This window comes from Festucalex cinctus, chromosome 4 (assembly GCF_051991245.1).
Source record: "Festucalex cinctus isolate MCC-2025b chromosome 4, RoL_Fcin_1.0, whole genome shotgun sequence".
Classification (NCBI taxonomy): Eukaryota; Metazoa; Chordata; class Actinopteri; order Syngnathiformes; family Syngnathidae; genus Festucalex; species Festucalex cinctus.
The window spans coordinates 23,155,598-23,170,705 of NC_135414.1; the positions used below are offsets into that span (position 1 = coordinate 23,155,598).

The following is a 15,108-nucleotide window of genomic DNA, read 5'->3' on the forward strand; positions in this document are numbered from 1 at the left end:
CATTCTAATACATATTCGAGTTTATTTGACATTATTGAGTATTTTACCGTGGAGGACGTCCCTTCCAGTTTACGCCATGTCCAGGTAGGATGCGGATACCCAACCGACTTGCAGTAAAGCATCGCGTTTTCCCCCTCATTTTTATTTTCACTTCGTTTGTGGCCGGTGATGACAGGTTTTGCTATGATAAGAGATAAAAAGAAATAAGATAAGCCTGGAGAGGTATGACACGTGCAACAGAAGTAGAAGAGCAAGGTATAAAACAAGGCGTGATTAATTGTCTTGGTTTACAGAAAGTTTAAAAACACATTTTAATCTGTATCTCGTATATTGCGAAGTCTTGAAGCATTCCTACTTTGGTCATCTGTGATCGAGACGCAAAATGCTGTCTAATATTGTACCTTGTATTATGTACAGTCATACATTCAAAGTCGGACACTCTACAAAGTGATGCAATTCGAGGTTCAACCACATATTCCTAGAACAAAAATAAACCTTCAAAGTCAAATGAATGTTTGTGTTTTGTGCCAGCTTTTACCAAATGGATACTCACAAAAATATGTAGCTAAAAGCATAACAGTTAATGACTAGTATGTACATGACCAGAGAAACCTTTTGTGCAAGAATTTAGACCACGCTGAAAACAAGAAATCACGAAACTCGTTAACTCATTCCTGCAATGCCCATTAAGTGCCACTAGATGACTCCGTAAACACCTTACCATTTAATTTCAACTACGCGTTCAAAGCGTGACTAGTTTTTCATTATTTTACTGCAGTTTTATTTTACAGCGATTAACTTTCAATATGTTAGTATGATAGAAAAGTAAATATTACATAGAAAATGTCTGTGGAGTTAGGCATAATTATGGTGCACAGTTTGACTCTGGAAAAATTAATGCATTTTATACTGTATGTTATGATTTTGATTTTGTTCTATAATAATAATAATAATAATAATAATAATAATAATAAGTTAGCCAGGATCATGGTCGGAACAGAGTGTGTTCAAGGTTACAGTTAATTTCAACTTTATACAGTCTGTCCTATTGTCTGACTTAAAAACAAAAACAATTAAAACAAATCTAAATTCTAAAAATTCTAATTCTAGATTCGAAAAAAGACCTTGACTGTTGCTACCATTCTATCCATTTTCAAAAGTGCTTGTCCTAATTAGGGACATGAGTGAACTGGAGCCTATGCCAGCTGCCTTTGGGGTTGAGGCAGGGCACACACTGGAAAGGTCACCAGTTAATCACAGAGCAGTTTAATACTATCTTTTATATGGTGTTACTCTTTATATTTTCGCAAAGAAAGATGTTCTAACCAATAAAATATATAGTTTTGATCTACCAGCACGACCAAATCCCTGCAATGTGGAAAATCACACTGCAATATGGAAGGGGGGGAAAACATGATGAATCATATTGAGGTCATGAGAGCGAGGGATCGGTTGATGTATTAGAGCCTCCAGATGTTCCAATTCAAAAACTCCAAAGTGAATTCCACAAAAGAAATGCAATGCGAAAGGAACAAAATAAATTGCCTCTGATTAATCAACACTGGGATAATGTCTATTCAAAACTGGGGTTAGAAAAAGTCAGAAACCATGCGCCAAGTCACAACAATCTGCCAATAGAACAGGTGAGACTCTTCATTTGACTGCGCGGTGAGAGGATAACCGCTCTGCCACTAATCCCCCAAAATTACAATAATTCCTTCCATGCAATTAAGCAGGATAAGACCCCGAATGATCATTTTTCTCAGCTGCACATGGATAATGGAGCAAGAGGGGGGTCTGAGTTCTTTAGTGACATCACCCCCACTCTAATTATGGAACCCACGTGCTGCTCTGAGCAGAGGAGTGGCCAAGCTCATTTGCGCCTTATCCCTGCCTTGTATTATGTCAACGAGTGACGGCATGGAGACAACTGTCCAAAGTGGCGCCAAATCAGCAGAAACCTCAATTTCACACTCCCGTGATTATTAAACTGCTTGTGCCAGGCGGAGATAAAGAGTGTCGACTTTTGAGGACGGTCGTGGTCATAGCTGTCAGGGAGGATATGCATTAGGATGACTGAGAGACAGTTAAATTAAATCCTGTATTGGCAGCTGTCAATCTGATCTGCTTGTGATGATACACAGGACTGTCTAAAAGTTTTAGGCCACCATTAGCTTTGTTGTTACAATGACCTTGTTTACAGCAGACATTTTGACATAGTAAATACAAATACAAACAAATACATTTAGTGTGAAAAATGTCTGCTATTTCCGTTTAAGTTTTTATGGAATTCAAGCATTCCTTTAGCTTGCTGAATCATGACGCCAAATCACTGTCTCGCTTTCTCCAACCAGGAAGTAGCCTAATAAACTAATAAGTTACCTAGTAACCTAAAACCAGATGGATGACAAACAAAAGTATGGCCATTTTCTCTCTGCGTATATGTTAGAATATCATGTTAGAAGTTTAGCATTTCATCGAGTCTCTTTCGGCTCTTGAAATCATACCTGACTCCATAGAATGAAAACTTTTGATTGGCTATGGCACTTTTTTTGTTGTAAATTTTGATGTGGCTTTCTTTCCGTATGTTAGCATACCAAGTAGAACCTTAGAATTGTATCAATATCGATAGACATCAACACCTCTCCAATGAGGCGCACCGTGTCCTAAATTGACATGACTGATTGGTTTTTATTCCTCCATGAAACATAATGTGGCCTACTAACAAACCAGAATGAGGAACAAAATTAACAATGGTTTAAGATGCCAGCTGTTAGTATACTAATTGTTAGCATTTTAGCATTTAATCATGAGCCTCATATATTACCAGACAAACGCATATTGATTACGCCACAGCTGTTTCTTTTTAACGTTTGTTAACCGCTGCTTTGTTTGAGATCACAGTTTAAATAAAATTATTTATTTATTTATTTTTTCAGATTAGCATTGGTAAAAACACAACAATGAGTTTACATAATACTATTATTGATAACAGATAAAAGCTCATGTTCCATGAGTAAATGGCATTATCATTCAGCAGGTTAGGGCTTTTTGAGATACCAAATGTGTAGTGGCAGTGAGCTTACTACCGCAGACAATAAACTACCGTGCTGCAACAGAGATGGCTGGGACAGGATTCACAGGCTTAATCCTACAACATCACAGAAGCCTCCATCTGTTGCCTCTAGAGCTGAGTCCTGCAAGGATGAGTGTGCCAAGGACACTGTAGGCGAGGGATCTCAGCAATTGGTTGCCAAGAAGCACAGTGCAAAGCTGGCTAGCATAACAGCGGGCTCTCTACCTAGGTCACAAAAGATTGCAAACACTTCGAGAAAATTAAAAAGAGCATTTGGGGATCGTGATGAAAATGTTATCAATCTGGCAGTAGCTGCTTCTAACATTGATGAACAGAAAGGACAAACTCATGCACTCTGTGACCAGTTAAAAGACTGTCTTTCTCTCAGGGGAGACACATAGAAAGACTCAACAGTCACAGCCCTGCAGCCTCGGAGACGGCCAGGACACTTCACTTTGAACGGACACGAGTCCCGTCAGCTCTTGAGCCAGTAAAAAGCGGAGCACACACATACTCATCACCCATGTTATGCAATCAGGCAGCGCTCTAAGACAACCATGGAATAAGAGGCAGGGCATGCTCAGTATGCAGCCTAGCCATGCCACAGCAAATTGGCTTATGTACCGCACGCAGGCAAGCTTCTCTTGAACAGGGTCTTCACTTGCCCTTTCTCAGGGAAGATTGCTTATTCGAGGAGACGGCTTGGCTGTCAGCTTGTGTAGTTCAGCATATGAGTTATCTCGGTTGGTCAGCTTTCCTAGCTAATATAGACACTGTTTACATAACCTGTTAATCAGTCCTTTGATAACACAGTTTTCAATCAGAAAACCACAAGAGTGCTTCTATTTTGACAAGTGGCCTTTAGAAATGCCCTGCAGGAGAGCACCGTCTTTGCATGTCTGCTGAACATTTGCGGTCGCCTGTCCATTTTGTTAAAACCATCATCTGAGCGAAAGCCAAGAGTGACAAGAGCCTCAGGAGAGCTTCCTGTCATAACCGTTGCACAGGATGAGTTCAAACATCTTTGTCAACAAGGAGTCACTTCACACAGCCTCGGGTTGTTAACTTTTCTAGGACATCTTTATCTTGCTACGGCTCAATAGGAAACCAGCGATTGCTTGTCCATCCATCCGTCCAACCGCCAATCTCACCATTTCCTATACAGCTTGATCGCTTGTCCTCATTAGGGTCGCTGTTGAATTTAGGCTACATTGGTATACCCCAGACTCGTCACCAGTTAATCGCAGGGCAGCAATGGCATGTCAAAAGCTCCAATCAAAGCTGCTGTTGTCAGCAGGTCACAGAGAGTGAGTGGCTAGCAGGGGTGGGACAGAATATCGATATTACAGTGTCTCATATTATCTCTTATGGTACAATATTAATCCACAAACAGTCCCGACAAACAAGATTTTGAGTTTACAGACAGCGCACAATAAAATAGTTTGCACAATGGCATAAGAATGTCATCACATGGCACAGGAAGACCGGTTCAGCTATATTTATGACTATTGCATTAGCGTAGGTTAGAACCGCTGATTTCTCCTCATTCGCTGTCAAACTATGTGCACTTGTGTTCAACCATTGCATCGTTAACATTATGTCTAAATAGTTGATGAAGAGCACATTTTCCTACCTCGGATCAACTTTGTTCCCCATTCTCTTATTTATGTAATTATGCATCTATGCAATACAAGAATCTTACCTTTTACTTCAATGGTTGCGTTTGCATTCGGAGCCATTTCGAATGTGTATACACACATGTATTCCCCAGAATCATCTGCCCGTGGTTTACCAATTCTGCAACAAGACAGAAAACATTAATCCCATATTTTAAACCTGCTAGTCACTCAAACCTCTGAAGTAAACTACTACTAATTAGTTGGGACTACATCAGCAAGGCGAGGCCCCTGGAGGACCGGAGAGCTTGTAGTACATTGTGTTGGCATGACACTGGGATATTACAGAGCAGCAGCTCAGGATTCTGCAGGGAAGGGAACCACGGGCATATTAGCCGTATCCTCTTATGAGGATCACTGATGTAATGTGACAAGGAAGTGACCAATTGGTCCTATCTTGTGGCTAGGGAGAGTCTGTGGTTTGTCTACAGGGGTGACAGTGGCTTTGTACTCCATTGGTGATCCTTTGTGACAGTGCAAAGTTAAAACGAGTTAGTACCGAAGGCCAAGATTTATCACTTTTGGTATGCTTTAAGTTTATAATAAGACTTCAGGTCCTTGTCCAAAGAAGACAACACCATTTTCAGTGGGAAACATTCAGGCAGGCATTTCAAATCAGAAGGTCTATTGTCAGAAAGACACTATACTGCCTTTGTCTTGACAAAGCATATGAATTTAGACCTTTAATTAGCTCTCCATCAGTATTTTCTACATGACCCAGACTTGAAAGAGGCACCTGTACGCTGTGCTCCTATGCTCGGTCCGCGTGTTGGCAATCTCCCGTCCGTTCTTCACCCAGAAGCTCTCCGTGTGCGCGGTATGGGCGGTGGTGAGGTTGCAATGTAGAGTAACCGGTATGCCAGGGGAGTCCGCCGGCAGGATGATCTGATCAGAGGCATTGATCTTTGGTTCTGCAAGACAGAGACAGACCACACTTATCACAGAAGCAGGGCTCAGCGCACTTCTTGGGATATTCCCAAATTCCATTAGGTTCTATGCTATTAGATTGGAATACAGTATTTGTGGATGGCCGATTGTGGTGTAATGTCCATGTATCAAACAGTTTTTGGAAACAGCTGGTAAACCTCCAATCAACCAGATTTGTGTCATTCATTTAGAAATGTTACTGTGTGTGGAATAGTATATGTATATTGGCCTGTGAAAAAGCATTAGACCACGACATGAGAGATTATATAACACAGCCACTGCTGGTTGCAGCCAAGTAGTGCACTTCATTTTCCTAATCAGCAATCTTGTCTACACAATTTGGCTGAGTTGACCAATCGGTATAAGAATACAGCACAAGAAGTCACAGACTTTCTTTTTTTTTTTTTTCATTGGATTGTTTTTCGTACACATTTTTTAAATTATCATCTCAGGAACTGAAACAACCACACCTGTAATCAAAACAGATTTCTAACATTTTTGAAAATAGCTTTTGTGCAAGTATTCACAGGAGTTTAAGACATTAAATAATTGAATAAAGGAAAATACATTTTCCATGACAATAATATGATGAAACACTGCAATGTCCAATTAATATTCTTTTCAGTTTTAAACACCACACAAATTTATTAGACTTAACATCAGTGATGTCATTCTTCTTTTTGTGCCTACAGTATGTCATTTGATAATTTTTTTCGCTAAGTGTTTTTCTTACAAATATTTACTGTAATTATGACGTTACTACAACGTTAGTGATAGACTACAGTGCACAGGTGTCAAATTTAAGGCAGGTGGGCTAAAGCTGTTCCGCCACATCATTGTAGATGGCCCACGAAGCCAGATTGCTTGTGTCGACTTCATGTTTCTTGCTAAAATACCATAATTGCAAACAGCATTTTTTTTTTTTTTTTACCAATCACCTTTTGAAAATAAATTTAAATAAAAAATACAGTAGTTGCACTTTTTTTTTTTAACTGGGTTTTGATTTCAACCTAGTCATCTATTAGTTTGTTTTGTATATACATGAGGTAATCATAGACATACTGTATGGATTCATAGTCATAAATTAAAATGCCCTCTGAGGGAAATCAGGACTTTGATGTGGCCTGTGACAAAAATGAATTTGACACCCCTGCTACAGCGTGTTCCACTTAATTTAACCAAATTTGACTTGCATCCCTGCTATAGTAATGAAACTCCGTCATAAATGAAGTACCACCTTTAACTGATTAATGATGATCATTCTAGTATCATGCTGCGGTAAAACAGATTTGCCAAATATTTGGTGAAAAGTTAATTCTGCACTAGATGTAACATCAAAAACATCACTGACATGCTACATTACTGCTGTGCTGCCCTCTTAAATGACAGATATCCCTGGTCACTACACGATTCATGTCTCAAGGACGTTCGGGGTAGAGTGTCCTCTGCTCTGCCTTGTTTGGGAGGCTTTCTGCCAGAGCAGACCAACTTCGGCGGCCATGAAATCTCTGAAATGGGTGTAGTAGTGGGCCTGAGCATCGTGACGCTACTCATTCCTGCAAGGCTACGAGCCAGTAGGCAAAAGATGACTAGCTAGTGACTTCTATTAGCATTCACAGCACCGTCTTCCTGCACTGTTGTATGCGCACCGCTACAGGGAAATCACTCCCCCTTCTCCCTGAGTTCTCCCCCCACCAAGCATGTTCTATTAATAGCATGTTCAAGACATGAGTATACAGACACAACATGAGGTACATAAATTAAAATTTAGCTAACTCGGCAGAGTGGTCCACAGGCAATTCACACAGAAGGTTGTTATAAGGACGCCCTGTCAATCTCAAACGCTGAGGACTTTATCTCTGTTTATGCGTGAAGCTCAGTATAAAAAGTGTCTTTAAATAGACAGGGAAAACAGATTCCCTCCTCTCCCCTTGTATAACACCCTTGTCTGGATAAAACAAAATGAAAATAATCCATTAGTGCTTGTCCTCACAAGGATAGCTGGTGAGCTGGAGCCTATCCCAGCGGTGTGGGTGTGAGGCAGCGTACACCCTGGACTGGTTGCCAGCCAATAGCTGGGCACATGTAGACAGACAATAATTCACACTTCGGTTCACACCTACGGGCATTTTTTGCATCTTTAGTTTTCTGAACATATATGTTTTGGAGCTGTGGCAGAAAACCAGAGTATCCGGCAAAAATCAATACAATTACGGAGAGAACATACAAACTTCTGAGATTTTCTAAAACAGATTGAAAGCCTGACTGTAAGGCAGGCGTGCTGCTCACTATTTAATTGTGCTGCCTAAAACAAAACCAATTACCGGTAAATAATAACGGATGAGGACATTATGACACTGCCATGAAATTACTTTTACTTATGAGTGCAACAAATGCAGACCACATATAAACCACAGTGAACTACTAAAAATGAATGAATATGTCTTAAAATTAAACATTTACATTTTTAAGTTATGGTCCTGCATACAGTGTTAACATCATTGCTACTTGCATATGTCTATGATCGAAAGATGACATTTGTGATTGCTGCTTTGGTCTGCTGGCTGCAAAGCTAGTTAGTAAAACTGCAGGCTGCGCAAACTCGGCTCACATTTTCGTGCTTTCCACATCATCACTTGGGTAGTACTTATTCAAATGATTCAAGAGGATTGTAGTCTTGCCAGTTTTTGAGGACATCTTGCACGACAGCCAGCTTCATTTACTCCATGTCACTTTGAAGATCCCGCCGCACAAGCGAGGGGAAGGAGCTTCTTGTCAAACTTTGTCAGTTTTGGAAGATAATGCCAAGTCATGGATGCCCATCCATGCATGTTTCTCTGCGCATCCGGTCATTGTTTACTAGCTTCTTACTATTCCTTTTCGTTTACTTCAACTTGCAAAGCAAAGTTGAGAAGGAAAAGGGCAACTGATTGGCTACTGTCGCACATTTTCTGCCATATGCTCACAACTGATAAATGTAATCTGACATTTCGCCATCATATAATAACCCAGCCCTACCTTTGGAAGGTTATCTATGGGGCAGGAAGTTAATATATATGCTCTGCTTTTTCTTTTTGTCAGTCTCTCAGTGTAGCCTGGCACCAAATGTCCCACGTACGACACCGGGCTACAGTCCAGTGGGTGGGCACTTCTGATACTGGGCCTCCCAAGCATTTGATTGTACCAAATGGTTTGAACTGCTTGTGCCTAACAGGGATTTTCAGTCTTCAGTTGCAAAAGAAAAATCGGGCCCATTACAAGCTTATTAAGTCACACAAAAATGTGATTTGAAGCACAGAGTGTGACTCACTGAAGTTAATTGAAGTGACACTCCACTCAAAATGTGAGTGTATTCTCACATGTGCTGATAGTACTCACCCACTGCTGGCTAAAAAGAGCCTAGAAATGTCGTGTCGAACTGACCATCCTATATGTTTTTGAATTTATACTGACAATTTACTCTTGTCGTATGCCTCTTGAAATTATATTTTCGATTCGAGAACGAGTTTGTATGAGCGATGGAAATAGGTAATTGTGCCTCTGAAGTTGTACTATTTAAAAAAAAGTTTGAACTGAATCTGTGCAGTCATGAGATAGCATACCTAAGACTTTAGCTTAGTGAGCATTTGAATGGGCTAACTCTGCAGCAACCCAGAAATGGGACTCGAATGTAGCATAGCCTTTGAAACATCGTCTTTGTTGCTGAATACAAAAAGACGAAAGTGGCAGTAATTATAGAAGATTGGAATGTACACTGTAAATTGAACTGTTAAGACTCAATGTAAAGAGACTCCCTTCTGAAGGACAAGCAATAATTGCTCAATGTCAATGGCCATCACGTCATCTTATGGTGAGTATGTGATTGATTGTTAATATTAAAAATTATTAACTTTCTCTACTTGCATGGCAGTTAAAAACGTAATAAAAAAAAAAGGATCGTGTAAAGTATTAATGCTCTCCAACTCAAAGCCCTGAATTTTTTACTTAGATGCGATGCATCCATCACATCGAAGGGTGAGTACACAATTTATGTCGTTTTTAACATGTTAGTGTGAACCACTAGTAAGTTATTTGCATATTTATATCACATTTACAAGATTGTTCTTTTAAATGGCAACAGTTTCACCCTGGATTGGATCAATTCCATTTCTGTTAAGTTGGTACTCAAGTTTTCTTTTTCTTTTTTTTTTAAATACCTTACCAAATTGGGACAATTTAAAATAATCCTTTCTCAGTACTGGCCTTGTACCAAATGGTATCATGCTTAACCTTCCGTAGCTTAAGAAATAATATTTGTTTTATCATTAAGTGTGCAGCTGCAAATAGTTAGGCAGTGTTTGAAAAGCAGTACAGCATCAATATCTAATGTTTAGTGTATTACAATTAAGGGTGTCACGATTTCGATTTTTTATCGAAATCGATCGAAATTACGTCACGATTTCGAGCATCGAAATAGAAGAGAGGACACACGATTCGATGCCCCCCCCCCCGCGCCCGCCGCCACCGCCGCCACCGCCACCTCCCAGGAAAGCAAATGAGACGCAGCCATTCAGCTACTAGCTAACGGCACTTGTTAGCTGACTTCTCCTGCAGTCATGATGGCAAGCGCGGACAGACACAGCAATGGTGCTTCAAGCCGCTCCCGCTTCTCTCGTCACCAGTTTGGAAACATTTTGCGTTCCCGGTGAGTTATGTCGACAACGTTCACGTTGTCGATAAAAAGACCACAGTTGCAAGATATGCTATGTGCGCGTACTGTACTCGGCCACGGTGTTACGCCCGGCTCGTCAAGGGGAAGGGAAGTAACACAATAACAGAAAATATAGAGTAGATAAACACGGGTCGACTTTAACATCTGAGTAGTTTTAATTGAAATTTCAGGCAGGGGTTTGACAAGGGAGTGAAAGTGGAAGGTGAACAAATAATAACCGCATTTAATACACGGATACACAATAGCGTCGCGCTGGCACAGTCGTCCAATCGGAGTGTCGCGCTGGCACAGTCGTCCAATCGGAGTGTCGCGCTGGCACAGTCCTCCAATCAGAGTGTCGCGCTGGCGCGTTCAAACTGAAGTACCATTATACGGGCACCAGCCGACACAAACACACACATACATACTAGGGGAGCGGAGCCGGCGGCGGGCCCGAGCCGCCAGCCTATAACAACGGGAAACACGACAAACATGACGGGACATTTACGCAGGCATCACAAAGATTTAGATTTATCAAATTCAACTAGAAGTGGGAAAACAACGGTCCAACCAACTATTTCATCCTCATTTACAGTGAAACTTCCACACACTTCAGCTCGCGCGAAACGCCAGATCCATAGGTCTATTTATAGCAGCAGACCTGCAGCCTTGGAAAACGCTGGATTCAAACATTTAATTAGTGTACTTGAACCACGCTACAGTATGCCCAGCAACTGTAAATGTTGGGATATAGTTTGTTCAGGCTGTATTTGTTCCATGACTTTGGATACAATATATTTTTTGTTGTTGTTGCACATTGCACATTATTTTAAGAGGAACGCACAGCACACTGTTGTAACCAAAAACAGTCAATAGATGGCAGGCACCCACTGTGACTTTTTGTTTTTGTTTTTTTATTTTTTATTTTACACTTCAGTAAGAACAAGACGGTTAACTTTATATTGTAAATAAATTCTTTGAATTTGATCATTCCTGCCTAATGTCAATTATCATATATTACATAAATTTACACAAAAATAATATGGAAATTGCATCACCTATATGTAGCCGATCTTTTGAAATAAGATTTACTGTACAATGAATAGAACCAATGATCATAGACTAGCCTTAGCCTACAGAAGCATATGCCTCTGTGTTATAAAGTGGGGGAGCGAAAAAAAAAAAAAAAAAAAATCGAAAAAAAAATCGAATCGTGACCCCAAAATCGAAATTTAAATCGAATCGTGGAGTTGGCGAATCGTGACACCCCTAATTACAATGCAATTGTGATATTGGTATTCTGTATCAACCCTAATTTAGAGCCCGCTATATAGCGCCTTGGACATACTTCTTAAATAACAACAAAATGTGCAGCTGCATATAGTTGGATAGTGTTTGGACAGATGTGCAGCATCAACATCGAATGTTGGTGTACTACAGTACAATATTGCGTTATTGGTATTCTGCCTGTCCTTAATTAGCAGCCTCTTATACTGTATAGTGCCATGGATAAAACTGTATATGTGTGGAACATACTGTATCTTGTTAACAACAGAACGTGTATATTTTCAGACGGTGGTATGCTAAAAATAATCAACTTGCCGACATGAAATTATGCTAAAATATACATAAACATTTGTCAGAAAGGCTGGCAAGGATCTGACACCTTTACAGCCTCTCTGGGAGAAGCTCACGATGACTAACAACATTTAAGTCTATGTGCTTCAGTAGGCCGAGCGGCCAAGCATGCACAGATTAGAAAAGTCCACTCACCGTACAGTGTGTTTGACTGTTTATGTGCGTACAGCAGAGTGTTTAAGGGCCTATAATGTCGTTACTGATTCACGGTCACACATATTGGATGAGAATGTTACACCAATGCTCTGACAAGTCCTGGGAGACTGTTTCATGGAAATAAAATATGTCTCATCCAAAGGTGAAATGAGACACCCAATGGGGTCTGATTCTTTTATTGGATCACCACCAAATTAGAGAGCAAAAATATGTTATCATAGAGAGACTGAACTCCAATGTCCGCTTGTGTTTTCTAACGCTCCCAATTACATTTGAGTGAAACGGCCGAATGCAAAATGACAACATAAGCATGCTTTTAGCAGGCTGGATTTTTGATTAAAGACAACAATCCAAGCAGTGAAAGAGACTCAACCGAAGTTGCGGTCACAAAGAGGAAAAGGATGAAATTGATTGACATCCGTCTGCCACATATCCGAGCAAGACAATCACATTTTACCACAATGAAAAAAAAATACAGGATGGAGTGGTTAGAACAGAAGATTACGGGTTCATTCACCATTGAATGGACATGCACTACTCACTTTGTAGCACCGAAATGGTGGCCTGGGCCCGAATCCAGGTGATAGCAGGGTTTTGTCGCAGGTCATTTCGCCTTGGGTCATTGCTAGCCCGGCACTCATAGGTCCCAGAGTCTTCGAGCGTGAGGCGCGTAATACCCAGAACGCTGACACCGTTGGCACCATAAGCAGTGTTGATGGACACTCTGCGTTTGCGGGCTCCGTCCCACAACTGCTTGAACGAGTCTGCTCGGTTGATCTCGGAATACCACCACTGGATCTCTGGGGTGGGGTTTCCAAGTACGTCGCAGTAGAGCTCAAATGTGTCCCCAGTGAGCTTGGTCTCAGACATCGGTGACTTCACAAACCCAGCTGAAAACAAAGAGATCAGGAGGGTTAGAGCAGTAGATAAGGTGAGAAAATAACAATGGAATTCAATGTGATTAGAGTACAGCTTGGTAAAACAGGATATCAAGCAAAAGAAAGAGGCCCAGATCATTAGTAAGTGTTAAATGAAGTAGAAAAGAAATAATGTAGAACTGTCTCTGAAGTCTTCAGTCTGTCTACTGTCAGTCTACATCAGTGACTTACTTGCACCTTGCTCGTCAATTTGTTCAGAGGCAAGATGGTATTTAAACTTTTGTGCAATGAAAATAAAAAGGGGCATAAAGCTTAGTTTGTGACACAGTTGAGAATAAGAGCAGTGTTTAAAAAAACAAGTGTGTAAAGCTCATTATACAGTAGCTTTTATGTACTGGTATTTATTTTTCTCATTAGTGATGTGGGTTACTGAGAGTCTATCCCACCTGACTCTTTGGGCAAGAGGTAGGGTACACCCTGGACTGGTTGTCAGCTATGTGTTACTGCATTGAAAGTGCATTTTGGACACTCCACATTATATTCCAGATTAAAGAGAAGAACAAAAATAATTTAAGGAAACTGAAGAAGAATTAATACAGTATTTGGCGCTTCCACAAAATGACAATGTCTGCATTTTGCAAACTCAAACGTTTACTGTCTTGGCTGTGAATCACTGAACTGATATTTAGTTGTTTCACCACTGTTTCTGTCTGAGAAGTTGTACCAGTGTCTGGTATAGCCAGGGACGATTGGACCACATTATATGCGTTTTTGTTGTTAAACGATAGCATATGTATTTTTAAAGCAAGTTAGTATTTATTTTTAGTTGTTTTTTAACATCTTTTGGCTTCAGGGTGACATAGCGGGAGAGTGGTTTAAACATCTACACACAGTTCTGAGACCTTCTGTGCTGTGTTTTTGTCTATATACTCATTTAATCTGCAACTGGTCTGTACTCCGACTTTCACCCGAAGTCAGCTAGGCTCCAACTCAACGCTGACCCTCTTGATGACAAGTACTGCAGAAAGTTAACGAAGGAATATTTGCTTGGTTAAACATGAGTTGCAACTTAATGACAATGGGAAAATGTAGTGCTAAAGTGTGACCACCACTTTTCACAGTTACAATGTGCCGGGTGTAGTGCATGTAGAGCGCTTATTACCTTAAAACTGTTCACTGTAAATAAATATATTCTGGGGAAAGCACAACTGTGTTTCATCATTCTTGTCAGGTTCCCTGAAATCTGTTCATCAGAAGCCCTTGTGGAGTAGACGAACGCTCATCAACAATCAACCTGACTTGTTGGCATGTTGCCGTGGCAATCAGAGGCACCACTTACACTTGACCTCAATAGCAAGAAAACTTCAGTAAAGCTAACTTTTATATCTGTTAGTGCTTAGGAGTGAACACTATGTACAAGTATATAGGCTAGACTTGTATCTAAAATGGTTTGGGGTGGGAAAGCAACTAGTGTTGTTCCAGTACCGATACTGGTATCGGCAGAGGTGTCGATACTGCATTAAAACAGTGGTATCGGTATGTAACATGCCGATACCATTAATTCCATCGCTAATATAGGATTTTGGATGCAGCATCTTGTGTCTTGCTGGTGCACGACATTCACTGGTATGTGACATGTTCACTGCATGCCGATCTAAGATATCCTATTGGCTCTTGAATGCTCTGAACCAATGGCAGGACATCTTTTTCATGTTGAGGAAAAAAAAAACCTTAAGTATCGGTATGGTATCGGTATCGGCCAATACTGCAAAGCTGAGTATCGGTATCGGGAGCCAAAAAACGGTATCGGAACAATACTAAAAGCAACTAGCAGTCATAATTTTGTTGATCAGTGGAAAAGTGTTTTTTGATGCAATTATTCATTTAACTCTTAAAATGTCCACAGGTGTGAATCTGAGGGTGATTGGTTGTTTGTATGTGTCCTGGCGACCAGTCCCAAGTACGTCTCTCTGAATGTTCTGAACCCGTTTTAATGCTTAAATTACATTGAGCTGAATGATGATGTCTGGGGGTGTTGTGCCATAGTGAAGTTGAAGTGCTTTGTCA

At 40.5% G+C, this 15,108-nt stretch overlaps 1 protein-coding gene across 1 annotated transcript in view; it reads right to left on the reverse strand.

Moving 5' to 3' along the window:
• Nucleotides 1-15,108, reverse strand: part of nptnb (neuroplastin b) — a 33,977-nt gene that overhangs the window by 7,249 nt on the left and 11,620 nt on the right. Inside the window, exons 2-5 of the mRNA XM_077519763.1 lie at nucleotides 12,706-13,053; nucleotides 5,489-5,663; nucleotides 4,779-4,873; nucleotides 48-181 (exon numbers count right to left, since the gene is read on the reverse strand). Of these exons, the coding sequence (XP_077375889.1) occupies nucleotides 48-181; nucleotides 4,779-4,873; nucleotides 5,489-5,663; nucleotides 12,706-13,053 (752 nt within the window). The remainder of the gene's footprint in view (nucleotides 1-47; nucleotides 182-4,778; nucleotides 4,874-5,488; nucleotides 5,664-12,705; nucleotides 13,054-15,108) is intronic.